This window comes from Pseudophryne corroboree, chromosome 1 (assembly GCF_028390025.1).
Source record: "Pseudophryne corroboree isolate aPseCor3 chromosome 1, aPseCor3.hap2, whole genome shotgun sequence".
NCBI classification, from domain to species: Eukaryota; Metazoa; Chordata; class Amphibia; order Anura; family Myobatrachidae; genus Pseudophryne; species Pseudophryne corroboree.
The window spans coordinates 274,663,526-274,677,948 of record NC_086444.1 but is presented as its reverse complement, the minus strand read 5'-3'; the positions used below and the strand labels follow the sequence as shown (position 1 = coordinate 274,677,948).

Here is a 14,423-nt window from a genome sequence, read left to right as displayed (position 1 = left end):
TCCTCTCTCGCCCAAGAGTGTTGATACACTCGGCGATGCAAGTACTAGGCCTCATGGTGTCAGCTTTCGACATGGTAGAGTATGCTCAATTTCATTCCCACCCTCTGCAGAGGTTAATCCTTTCCAAGTGGGTCGGCCTGCCTCATCAGATCAGATCGCAAGTGATCTCGACTCCGGAGGTTCGTCTGTGACTGAGTTGGTGGCTACAGGACCAATAATTGAGCAGGGGACGTCCCTTCTGGATCCCCAACTGGGTCCTACTGAATATGGACGCCAGTCTGCGGGGTTGGGGCGCGGTGCTAAAGCAGCACTCTCTCCAGGGTCGGTGGACCAAGGAGGAATGTCTCCTCCCGATAAACATTTTGGAATTGCGGGCAGTGTTCAATGCTTTGACTCTTGCCCTGCCTCTGATACAGAACAGGCCGGTTCAACTACAATCAGACAACGCCACCACGGTGGCATACATAAACCATCAAGGCGGCACTCGAAGCCGCATGGCAGTGATGGAAGTGTCAAAAATCCCTCGTTGGGCGGAACGCCATCTGCCATCAATATCGTCAGTGTTCATTCCGGGAGTCCTCAACTGGGAAGCGGATTTCCTCAGTCGTCAGGACGTGCACGCTGGAGAGTGGAGTCTTCATCAGGAAGTCTTTCAACTCCCAGTGGACAAGTGGGGTCTAGCAGATGTAGACCTGATGGCGTCTCAACACAATCGCAAAGTTCCGGTCTTCGGATCAAGAACAAGGGATTCTTAAGCAGTGTTCGTGGACACACTAGCAATTCCATGGAACTTTCGGCTGCCCTACGTATTCCCTCCAGTGTCACTTCTGCCCAGGGTATTACGAAGTTTAAGCAAGAAGGAGGTATACTACTTCTAGTCGCTCCAGCGTGGCCCAGACTGCATTGGTTCTCAGACTTGCAGGGTCTGTCGATAGAGTGTCCTCTTCTACTTCCTCAGCGCCCGGACCTCTTCGTTCAGGGCCCTTGTGTTTACCCAGACCTGGCCAGGCTGGCAATGACGGCATGGCTCTTGGAGCTTCCGTTCTGAGGCATTTGCACGGATTTATTATAGGGTCTGGAATTCTTACTTCACCTGGTGTGCTGCTAATAATTACGATGCTTACAAGTTTAGTACTTCCAGACTTCTGGCTTTTTTGCAGCAAAGTCTGGATTTAGGACTTCGTCTGACCTCCCTCAAGGTTCACATATCTGCCTTGTCGGTGTGGTTTCAGAGAAAAATTGCATCTATACCTGACGTTCATACATTCACTTAGGGCATACTGCAAATTCAACATCCCTGTGTCCCTCCAGTGGCTCCATGGGATTTGTCTGTTGTCCTGAATGCCCTGCAAGAGTCTCCATTTGAACCTCTTGAGTCAGTGGACCTTAAATGGCTCACAGCCAAGGTCCTGTTTCTGCTGGCTATTGCCTCTGCTAGAAGGGTGTTGGACTTAGACATGTTGTCCTGTCGTCCACCCTTTTTGATATTTCACCGTGACCGTGCAGTTCTTAGAATTCGCCCTGGAGGTGTCATCTTTTCAGCTTAATCAAGAGATTGTGGTTCCAGCCGTCATCTCTTCTGAATTGTCCTCCAAAGAACGGTCTTTGGATGTGGTACTGGCTCTCCGTGTATATATATATATGTGAAGAGGACTGCCTCTATCAGGAGGTCAGATACCCTCTTTGTACGGTTTGGTTTTCACAAACGTGGCTGGCCTGCCAATAATCAAACCTTGGCCAGATGGATTAGAGTGGTGATTGCACATGCTTATGCACAGGCTGGACTTCCAGCTCCTGTTTCTATTAAACCCATTCTACTCGGTCTGTCGGGCCCTCTTGGGCGGCCTGTCGTGGCGCGTCCGCAGAACAATTGTGCAAGACGGCTACGTGGTCCTCAGTGAACACATTTATTAGGTTCTATGCCTTTGATACTTCCGCCTCCCAGGATGCTTCCTTTGGACGCCGGGTTCTGATACCCGCTAAGGTGCATCCCCTCCCTTGAGGAACTGCTTTAGGACATCCCCAATGTATTTCCTGTGGAACACAGTGTACCCCACTGCAGAAAAGGAGATTTATGGTAGACTTACCATAGTTAAATCTCTTTCTGCGAGGTACACTGGGTTCCACAGGGCGCCCATCCTGACGCACTTAGATTCTTTGGGTTTGTATGGCATTAGCCGCTAGTCCTTTCTCCTGTCGTGAGAACGTGGTTCTATGTGACTAACTTCTGCCTTATCTTTTACCTGCTTCTGCACTGGACTGGTTAACAAAACTGAGCTCACAGTGCAATGCATCCTGGGACAGTCTATAGCGTTAGCCTGTTGGTGCCTCTGGATCAAGATCCATCTCTACACCCCGATGTATTCCCTGTGGAACCCAGCGTACCTCGCATAAGGAGATTTAACTATGGTAAGTCTACCATAACTCTCCTTTTTTCTTTTGTATTTCTGTACTATAAATATAGAGTGATGAATATGTAAAAATTCTCGGAGAGTCGGAGAGTACTTTCAAAGGCGTTGACGCCCATTTCTTTGAAAGTACTCTCCGACTGCTATTCACCGCCATCTCAAACAGCTCCCGCACACCGCTGTAAATGCACCCGACTTTCTTCGGCTGAATCCCACGCCTTCTGCCACGGAGGTCTAGATTGCTGAGCAGCACTACGGGTGATCGCACAAGACCCCATCAAACAGCTTAAGCATCAACCATAACGGGGACCTGCTGCTGTGTATCGGGTGAGTCTGGTCTGACCTCCGCCGTGAGGACTACACACCCTTTCAAAATCAAGTAGCCGCAGAGTGTAACAGCGGGCAGCATTGACGGGAGAGTGGGGACACATTCATCTCCCAGCGGGGCTGTTTTGCACAGTACTATCCAGCAATAAGTTTACCACGTGTAACATTACCCAACGGAACCGTCAGGAACCAACACGGGGGTAATTATACCTAAGCCATTGCTGTCTTAATAAGACTCTAATTACTGTGAACTATATACGGGACATTTATTCCTATAACACACTGGGACGCCGGTGTAATATTATATACTAATAGCTACTAGGAGAGTAACGTTTTATTCTTTGTTATTAAGTGTTTAATTATACCGTTATTCTGGGAGAGTAACGGTTCACACCTTGTTACCATGTGTTTATAAACATCTAATTATACTGTTATACAAAGTGTAATTTTTAGTGCTGAATTTCAAGTCTTTTTAACTACCTATCTACTACTAATTAGATTTTATACATAAAAGCTACTAAATTACTCAGAGTTGTATAATAAATATTACATGTTGACAATCTTAGATAAAAAATATCAATATACAAAGTCTCACTGAGTCATTTATTCGACATGACAGACCACACGTAATATAATTTTAAGGTGTCTCTAAAGCGCAGAGTTATTCTCTTTTGACTCCTATTAATTATACTAATATATTAATCATCATCTATTTATTTACTGTGCTACCTGCTCTTAACATTCCTTTTCCTTAGTTAAGGTATTGTTTTATGCTTTATTTTATTCATAATGTTAAACTGAGAGTACTGTAGATATGTAGCAGACAAAAATAGTATGGGATAATAATATTCAGAACTACTTTGATTTCAGTAGTAACTTTTACATAAATATATGCTCAGTCTTATGTTACAGCATACGTGCCAACTCTCCCTGACTGTCAGGGAGACTCACTGAAATAGTAACAATCTCCCTGACTCCCTGAAGAGTTGGCAATCTCCCTGAATGCACCTTACCCACATTATGTAGCTGTTATATACTTGGAGGGGAAAATAAATAAATCAGAGATATATAAATGGAAATGGGATCATCAGTGTCATTTTACTGGATTGGTTGTAAGGCCATATGGAGTATTACCCTCCGCTATTGGGGAAAAGTAGTATCAGCGCATGTTATGTGCACTGATACCACGTCTCCTCCCAAGTATGACAGCAGTGGTATGTGCAAGGTGAGAGGGACATTTTGCACCCCTGTTGTTATTGGCGCTGCTATCTTTTAGATAGCACGCCGATGTGCAGGGCAACACCTGCGTCCATCGATTTCGACAGCTGCAGGTGTCATTGTCTATACACCACAGCCAGGGACATCACTGTCCCTGGCTGCGGTGATTGCAGGCTCTGGGCTGCATGTGAGATCTCGCGGTAGTCGGATCGCCGGAGGTTTCGGCTCACAAGATGCTCTTACATGTCATCAATGTTCCTTACGATTTAACCTCGGTAATGAGGCAAAGCAGGAAGTGCTACAGCGGCACGGATACATCTCTCCAAGTGATCCCTATGGCTACATGCATTTTCAAATAATCTTTCTCGCTGCCATTTATATGGAATCCTATGTAAGAGTGAAACACAATACATGACCAAGCCCTGAAAAGTATCAGTGTGCTTTCATCAACAAGTAGATTTTATTGAGCAACAAATATCTTTTATGTACTGTAGTGTATATATGTTTATGTATGTGTATATACACATCTATCTATCTATCTATCTATCTATCTATCTATCTATCTATCTATCTATCTATCTATCTATCTATCTATATCTCCAAACTATGTAGCTGCTTTCGGTTTCATTTACATTTGGACGCAAGTCAGTTTTATGACACGGCTTTCAGATGGACCAGTACGCGTCCACTTTAGTGCCGTGCTCATAGGTGTTGCTTTCACAATCTCCCTGAAATGTTTTTCAAAAGTAGGCAAGTTTGTGTTACCTTAGAGGTATGTAATGTTTGTACATGAATGACATTTGTGTACTGTTATATTTTAGCAGGTATAAATGAACAAGCTAAAGATCTGGTCCAAGTTGAATCGTCACTGAGGGATGAAATCCCGGGTTCTGCTCTTTACAAACATGTGGCCGGTATGCATCTAGTTTGTAGATACTCAGCGGCCTGTGGAATATGCCAACGTACTATTAATTACAGCCCAAGCTCCTCTCTATGGACACGGTCTGTTCTGTTTCATATTCAGCTCACTTGTATAGAAGCTGGATAGTCTAAGACGGGTGCCCACACATGGTGAGATGTGTCCTCCAGTGGACCTGGCGGGATGCCGGCATTTGGAAGTGCACACACACTTGTTGATGCTGGCAACGACGAGCGACGGCAGGCGGGAGGGAGCGGAGCCATGCTGCATTCAGTAGCATGGCATTGTTCTCCACCTCCTCAGATCTTTCTGCATGTTGAAGAGATCTGAGGAGGCGACAAACGGCCTGCGGGTGCGCGCATCGCCGTCGTTATTGTCCATACACATGCCACTGTTCAAATGATGTGTCGTTCCGATCAGTCAGAAACGCCTACATCGTTTATAATATTGTGCCATATGTGGGCACCTTTACTCTCCACATAGTAATGTTATGGATTATCCTGCTATGGAAGCCATGTGAATGTGCTGTACAGATGGGATGCAGGCAGGATCCTGATAGTCATAATACCACCTGATCCCGAATGTAAGTACTGGGGTTGGGGTTAGGGTCACTCTTCGGGAGGGGACAATTAGGGTTAGGCTGCAGGAGGAGACAGTTAAGGTTAGGCTGCAGGAGGGGTGGGTGAGGATTAGGGGTAGGGATAGGGTTAAATGACCCTGATCAGTCGGCATTTTGACTGTCAGGATGCCGCTGTCAGCATCCTGACCATCGGGATTTCCACCACTGGGATTTCGTACCCAACCCGTACAGGTGCACTCTAGTCACTGTTACTATGAGCAGGGGTTACTCAGGGCCTGATGGCTGAACCCTGCTGCTACACATAATCTGATGATAAGTAAACATGTAACTTACCGCTACAGGGCTTTCCAGTGAAAAAAATCATCCACAATGTCCTTAAAGCCTCTAGCACAGTAGTTGCCAGTAACAACACTTCAAAATGCAGGTCTGCGTTTAATGCCAGACACAGCAGGTGACACGCGATGCATATTCCTGTAGTGACATTTCTGATTTGATATGTGGTGACTACTGTGTCTCAGGAAATTCTATAGTCCTTGGTGGAATTGGGAATTGTTGAATTCACCAGCTCAGTCCTGGTCGGCTCCATCTAGATCACCTGTCATCAGCCACTTTAATCTATTTCAATTCAGCCTTAATTGCTATAACAGTTATTTATATACTATTACGCAGCACCTTACACAGAATATTGCAGTCATTTACATCAGTCCCTGTCCCAGTGGTGCTAATAATCTATCGGGCAGATGTATTAAGCCTGGAGAAGTGATAAAGCAGCGATAAAGAAGTGATAAGTGCAAGGTGATAACACACCAGACAATCATTATGGATTTGAAAAATGACAGTTAGAAGCTGATTGTGTGGTGCGTTATCACCTTACACTTATCACTTCTTTATCACAACTTTATCACTTCTCCAGACTTAATACATCTGCCCCTTCATTCCCAGTAACCTGTACATACTGTAGGCCCTCATTCCGAGTTGATCGCTCGCTAGCTACTTTTTGCAGCTTTTCCTGTCAATCTCCTTGCAATCGTCTCTGCGAATGGAATCGTTGCTAGAAGCATTGCACAGCAACAATGCTGTTTGTACCCGTACGGCACGCGTGCGCATTGCGGTGCATACACATGCACAGTTTTGCAGTTTTTTTACCTGATCGCTGCGCTGTGAAAATCTGCAGCGAGCGATCAACTCGGAATGACCCCCATAGCACTCTGTAGGATTAGTTGTCACAAGTTACTGAACCTAACAGTATGTTTTCGGAGTGTGGAAGGAAACTGGAGCACATGGATGTGCCTTGGTCAGAAATTTAACTGTTAATCTCAGGGCTATGAGCCATAATGCTAACCATTATGCCCACTGTGCTGCCCCAGCAACTTTGGATCCGATTTCATTTGGCAATTAACTTCTGGATCACTATTTTATTGTTAAGTTAATAATGCTTTTCCGTTCAGTTAGTGTTACTGGTACAAAGCAATCGAAACATAAAATGAAGCAGTTTCTTAGTGAATAATAACCAAGAGCTCCGTGGAAAGAGTATTGACTGTTAATGGAGATGGACGATTGGTTCATGTTTCTGTAGCTGGTATTTGTGGTAACTTGGCTTTGTCATTCTAGTCCGCAGCCTGATAAACATTGCTGTTCTGTCTTTTCCAAGGCATTGCTTTGAAGAGTTTTGATGCAGTGACTGTGGACAGTGATTTGGACTCTGTGACAACAGAGCGAGTGCAGGATCACATTCGGAAAGCTCTGAGCAGCAGCAAAAGAGGTGACACTTTATAAATATACACATAAAAGCAATAAGAGATTACTAATATAGAGAGCGCAAAAATGTATATTTAATTATTCCAATAAAGGCTAAAAATAAATACATACAGTACATGTATACAATTAAAACCGCTTACTAATACCTAAAAAGTCCAAGTATTTAATTATAACTAATAGTGCACTTGGAAAGCTTAGTCCAGATTCCACTCTATATTAGCTCTCCACCTCCATATAGCTTAATACTAAAAGGTATTAGAAGCCAGGTTCTTTAAGCCAGATTGTTATCCTAAATGGATGTCACTGGCCCTAATGGACCACTGGCTGCAGCGCACAACCAGCGCTATGCGCGACCTCCCCCACCACCGCACACAGTATCTCACCAGCAGATGTAGATCAGCCAGCTCATGCACTGGTGTGCTCGCTCTAGTCTCCGGCACAGGAGTGTATTCAATAGCTGTTGGAAGCTGCTGTCTTGTCGGAAAGACGGTAGCTTCCAACAGGCTTAGGTCGGAAGGAGTTCCGACCTATTCAATGCCGGCTGATTTTTTCCGACAAGTCAAGAATTCCCGACTCGGAAAACGCGTGGATTGTCGGTTAGCCGCGGATTCACGTGTTCCACGGCCAAATCCGACAGGCTTTGACCCTGGTTCCGACAATGGCTCTCATTCCGAGTTGTTCGCTCGCTAGCTACTTTTAGCAGCATTGCACACGCTAGGCCGCCACCCTCTGGGAGTGTATCTTAGCATAGCAGAATTGCGAACGAAAGATTAGCAGAATTGCGAATAAATATTTCTTAGCAGTTTCTGAGTAGCTCGAGACTTACTCCTACACTGCGATCAGCTCAGCCCGTTTCGTTCCTGTTTTGACGTCACAAACGCCCCGTTTTTTTGGCCCCGTTTCTCCAGACACTCCTGCGTTTTATCCTGGCACGCCTGCGTTTATCCGCACACTCACAGAAAACTGTCAGTTTCCGCCCAGAAACACCCACTTCCTGTCAATCACTCTCCGATCACTTCAACGATGAAAATTCTTCGTTCGGACGTGAGTAAATCTACTAAGTTTTGTGCTAAAATACTTAGCGCATGAGCACTGCGTACCATGCGCATGCGCATTTTTGCCTTAATCGCTCCGTTGCGAAAATCAGCAACGAGCGAACAACTCGGAATGACCACCCATGTAAATCCGACTTTTTTTTAAATCGTATTGACATTGTCGGAACTAGGGAGATGAGACGGGGGACGGCGAGCGTGTGAGGAGAGGAGCGGGGTCGGTTAGTATTGGCAGCAGCTCGACAGTGGCAGCAACAGCAGCAGCACGTACTCCGGCGCTCAGAAGACACCGCCGGACGAGACAGCAAGGGGTTTGAGCGGCTCCTCAGCCTCCCACTGACTGTTGTCGGGAGCGGCCAAATCTGACAGTCGGATTTGGCCGCCCCATTGAATACTGACCTGTCGGGTCCTTTCCATCGGAAGGGACCCGACAGGTATTGAATACACCCCATATATGTGTGGGCAGTGTTGATCCATCACTTCTAGGCTATCGCTCCACTGCAGGCAGCGTTCACAGGGATGCGTTTTGCGGGCTCTAATAACTGTGGAAGTGTCTGCGCACAGTCCTTGAAGTGTTTCTCCGCCGTCTCACATTGGTGGTTTCTTCAGAAGGCGCAGGTATATTACCTGTCACAGGTAGCTCTTCTTATAAATACTTTAAGTTTCTGTACTTAAATAGGCTAAATTCAGGTTGCCCATGTAGACAACAATATGTAATATTGCATTGCCCTGTAAAATGACACTACGGTCTGATTTTGATAAGATAACTTTTAGATTTAAAGTGGTAATTGGTCTTAAAGCAAAACCAGGTTATCACAGAAATCATTACTGGACCAGGAAATCGTGGCCTATTACATATGCGTTCTTGTATACTGATTCAACTCACAAGTTGGCTGCCGTTACTTCTATACCATAGAACTATACTATGCTCTACAGTGCATACAAGTTTAGGGATCACTTTACACATTTTCCTTTACATACTGCACCTCTGCAGGTCAGATGCAATGATAATAATAATTATTTCTCTTACGTCCTAGAGGATGCTGGGGTCCACATTAGTACCATGGGGTATAGACGGGTCCACCAGGAGCCATTGGCACTTTAAGAGTTTAACAGTGTGGGCTGGCTCCTCCCTCTATGCCCCTCCTACCAGACTCAGTTTAGAAAATGTGCCCGGAGGAGCCGGTCACAGCTAGGGGAGCTCTACAGAGCTTCTTTAGAAAAAGTTTTTCTTTAGAGTTTATTATTTTACAGGGAGGCTGCTGGCAACAGCCTACCTGCTTCTTGGGGCTAAGGTGGGGAGTAGTGTCCGCTCTGTGGGGTCTGAGCCACTATCTCCGCTGACAGGACACTGAGCTCCCGAGGGGATCGATCGCTCACCCCAGCAGCATGCCATCACCCCTTTACAGAGCCAGACGATTGGTGGTGAGTGAATCACCGACCCCCCTAGCAAGCGGGGGGAGGGGGGGGGGGCGGTGTGAAGATGGTGGCAACAGGGTATGGAGCGCAGTGCTTTGTGATGGGCGCCATGAGCCAGCGCCTACACCCTACACTGACCTTCCAGCCTGTCAGGGTCCCTGGATCGCTGCCAGCATAATTCCTTAGGCCAATATAATCTTCTGAAGAGCGGGAAGACGGCGCCATTTTGGGGGCGGAGCTTCTCCTCAGAGCGGACCCAGCAGCGTTCAGCGCCATTTTCCTGCCTGCACAAAGCTGTCAGTGAAGAGCAAGTCCCTCCAGAACAACTCCAGCTATCTCTCACGGTACCAGGGGGTTGTAGAAGGGGGGGGAGGCTGTGTAAAAAGGCTGGGTAACCTATTAAGGTGCACAGTCAGCGCTGGTTGGGGGTCTCCCTTTACCTAAAAAGTGCTGTGTGTGGGTTGGCTCTAATCTGTGTCTCTCTTGCCATTCTTGGGGGTGAAACTCTTTCTTTCCTCGTGTGTGTGTGTGTGTGTGTGTGTGTGTAGTGTCTGTGGTCTCCATTAAGCCATGTCCGGGGACTCTGTGTCATATGCTGCAGAGGATATGTCCTCTCAGGATGATCCCATTCCATGTAATCAGGATTGCACTGTTTTAGCACAGATACCAGCAAGGGAGCCTGAGTGGTTATCCTCTATCAAATCTATGATTTCTCAGATTTCTACTAGGGTTGCACAGAATGAGTCTGCAACTCAGGCTTTACAGAACTCTATGGCAGTCTGGCCCAGTTCTGTTACCTCAGGGCCCCCCACTGTTTATTCCCAAAAACGTGCGCTTGCACAGATTATGCAAGACGACACGGATACCGATTCTGACACTGCGGACGGTGATGGGAATGTGTTGAGGGGGGCAGCATCTCTTGCAAAAGGGGTGCAGTTGATGATAGAGGCCATTAGGGATGTATTGAATATTACTGATACAACACCTGTGCAGGTTGAGGAGGCTTACTTCACTGAAAATAAGAAAGCCTCGCTAAGGGTGTGTACACACGGTGAGATATTTTCTTTCGATTTTGACTATATAGTAAAAATCTCAAGAAAAGTTAGTGCAGATCGCAAGGTGAAAGTCACCTTGCGATCCCGATTCGATCACGATGTGCGGTCCTGCCAGGTCGGCATCGCAAGAAAAGATAGACTGTGCAGTCAAGTCAATTCTTGCTAGATCGGTGTACTATCTAGTTCATCTCACATGTCAATGACATCTCACATATGCCAAAATCTCACATAAGCCAAAATCGTAAGCACACATAGTCCATATCTCAAGAAAAGTTAGTCAAAATCTGTGCTATCTGGGCTCCGGGGAGTTCAAGGGAAATCGCAAGTAAAAATCGGGCATAGCAAGGATCTCACCGTGTGTACACACCCGAACCTTCCCTGCATCAAAAGAATTAAATGCTATATTTGAAAAATCCTGGGAAATCCCGGATTCTTGGGGGGGAAACTCTGTCTGCCCTCCCCTGTGTGTGTGTGGAGTGTTTGGTGCTCTCCTTTAGGGACACTGGGGGTCATTCCGAGTTGTTCGTTCGTTATTTTTTTCTTGCAATGGAGCGATTAGTCGCTAATGTGCATGCTCAATGTCCGCAGTGCGACTGCGCCAAGTAAATTTGCTATGCAGTTAGGTATTTTACTCACGGCACTACGAGGTTTTTTCTTCGTTCTGGTGATCGTAATGTGATTGACAGGAAGTGGGTGTTTCTGGGCGGAAACTGGACGTTTTATGGGAGTGTGTGAAAAAACGCTACCGTTTCTGGGAAAAACGCGGGAGTGGCTGGAGAAACGGAGGAGTGTCTGGGCGAACGCTGGGTGTGTTTTTGACGACAAACCAGGAACGAAACTGACTGAACTGATCGCAGATGCCGAGTAAGTCTGGAGGTACTCAGAAACTGCTAAGAAGTGTCTATTCGCAATTCTGCTAATCTTTCGTTCGCAATTTTGATAAACTAAGGTTCACTCCCAGTAGGCGGCGGCTTAGCGTGTGCAAAGCTGCTAAAAGCAGCTTGCGAGCGAACAACTCGGAATGACCCCCACTGTGTCATATGCTGCGGAGGATATGTCCTCCCAGGATGATCACATTCCATGTAATCAGGATAGCACTGGTTTAGCACAGATTCCAGCAAGGGAACTTGAGTGGTTTTCCTCTATCAAATCTTGGATTTCTCAGATTTCAGACAGGGTTGCAAGTAATGAAACTGCAACCCAGATATTACAGAACTCTATGGCAGTATGGCCCGATTCTGGTACCTCAGGACGCTCCGTTATATACCCCCACAAACATGCGCTTGTTCATGTCATGCAAGATGACACGGATACCGATTCTGACACCACAGACGGTAATGGGGATGTGTTGCGGGGGTCTGCCTCTCTTGCAAAGGGGGTGCAATTGATGATAGAGGCTATCAGGGATGTGTTGAATATTCATGATACCACACCTGAACAGGTTGAGGAGGCTTTTTTCACTGAAAATAGGAAATCCTCGCTAACCTTCCCTGCGTCAAAGGAATTAAATGCTATATTTGAGAAAGCATGGGGAAACCCTGAGAAAAAAATCCAGATCCCTAACCGGGTCCAGGTGGCGTTCCCTTTCCCTGAGGAGGATAAAAAAAATGGGAAAACCCGCCAATTGTTGACGCATCTGTGTCCAGACTCTCAAAAAAAGGTGGTTTTACCTGTTCCGAGATCTACCGCCTTAAAGGAGCCGGCTGATTGTAAAATTGATAATACACTTAAATCAATGTATACCGCTTCGGGGGCCATATTACGTCCCACTGTTGCTAGTGCATGGATTGCAAAAGCTATAGTAAAGTGATCAGGCACCTTACTTGAGGATTTGGATATGATGCATAAGGGTGATGTTGAATTGTTTTTGCGTAACATTCACGATTCAGCAGGTTTTATGGTAGAATCCATGAAAGACCTGGGTTCCATGGCTGCGGGAATCTCTTCCATGTCTGTTTCAGCTCGTCGAGGACTGTGGCTGCGCCAGTGGTCGGCCGACGCGGAATCCAGGAAAAGTGTGGAGACCCTACCCTACACAGATCAGGCTCTCTTTGGGGAAGCTTTGCATGCGTTGATATCAACGGCCTCAGCTGCACCTGCTCCGAAGAAATCCTTCTCTTCATCAGCATCACAGTCCTTTCGGCCTGACAAGCCTAGAAAGGCCAAACCGTCCAATACCTTCTTTAGGGGAGGTCGAGTTAAATCCAAGAAACCTGCTGCTGCAGGTTCCCAGGAACAAAAGCCTGTTTTAGGTATGCCAAAGTCCTCCGCATGACGGTGGACCGCGCGGCCTGGGGGTGGGGCCAGTGGGAGCGAGAGTCAGACAGTTCAGTCACGTCTGGGTATCGTCCGGCCTGGATTCCTGGGTGATAGATATTGTGTCCCAGGGATACGTGCTGAAATTTCAGAATCTCACTCCTCACCGATTTTTCAAATCAGGCTTGCCAGTTCTATTGGCTGACAGAACTGTCCTACAAGAGGCTGTCCAGAAGTTGGTGGAGGCACAGGTCATTGTGCCAGTTCCTCCTCATTTGCAAACCACAGGTTACTATTCGAACCTTTTCGTGGTACCGAAACCGGATGGTTCGGTCAGGCCCATTCTGAACCTAAAATCACTGAACCCCTTTCTAAAGGAGTTCAAGTTCAAAATGGAGTCTCTCCGGGCGGTGATATCAGGTTTGGAAGAGGGGGAATTCCTGGTATCCCTGGATATCCCTGTACCTCCACATTCTGATATGGCTGCCGCATCAGGCTTATCTCCGTTTCACATTACTGGACTGTCATTTCCAGTTCCAGGCCCTGCCATCCGGCCTCTCAACAGCACCGAGGGTGTTCACCAAGGTGATGGCAGAGATGATGATTCTCCTCCACAAACAAGGGGTGAACATCAGTCCATATCTGGGCGATCTGCTGATAAAGGCATCATCCAAGGAGAAGCTGTTGCAGTCCATTGTTCTCATAACCCACCCACTCAGACTCCACAGTTGGATTCTGAACCTTCCAAAATCACATTTGGAACCAACCCAGAGGTTGTCTTTTCTGGGGATGATCCTCGACACAGAAGTGCAGAGGGTGTTTCTTCCACAGGAAAAGGTGTTGGTGATACAAACAATGGTCTGGGATGTCCTGAAGCCAGCCTGGGTGTCTGTTCAGCAATGCATTCGCATTTTGGGAAAGATGGTGGCCTCTTACGAGGCTCTCCATCCAGTACTGGAGGTTCCATGCTTGGGCTTTCCAACTGGATCTCCTGGACAAGTGGACAGGATCTCATCTCCACATGCACCAGAGAATTCGTCTGTCGCCAAAGGCCAGGATTTCACTCCTCAGGTGGCTCCAATTGCCTCACCTTCTGGAGGGCTGCAGGTTCGGTATTCAGGACTGGGTCCTTCTAACCACGAATGCGAGCCTTCGGGGCTGGGGCGCAGTCACTGAAGGGGAAACCTTCCAAGGAAGGTGGTCAAGTCTGGAAGCTGGCCTGCCGATCAACCTCCTGGAACTAAGAGCCCTCTACAACGGTCTTCTTCAGGCGGCCCATCTTCTAAGAGATCGGGCCATTCAAGTACAGTCGGACAATGTAACGACAGTGGCTTACATAAACCGGCAGGGCGGAACGAAGAGCAGAGCTGCAATGTCGGAGGTGACGAGAATCATCCTCGGGGCAGAAAGACACGTGCTGGCGCTCTCAGC

General features: G+C 46.9%; 1 protein-coding gene across 1 annotated transcript in view; it reads left to right on the top strand.

The window, feature by feature from the left end:
- LOC135064304 (trichohyalin-like) overlaps positions 1-14,423 on the top strand; it is a 242,588-nt gene that overhangs the window by 70,057 nt on the left and 158,108 nt on the right. The window contains exons 6-7 of the mRNA XM_063964273.1: positions 4,775-4,867; positions 7,104-7,214. Of these exons, the coding sequence (XP_063820343.1) occupies positions 4,775-4,867; positions 7,104-7,214 (204 nt within the window). The remainder of the gene's footprint in view (positions 1-4,774; positions 4,868-7,103; positions 7,215-14,423) is intronic.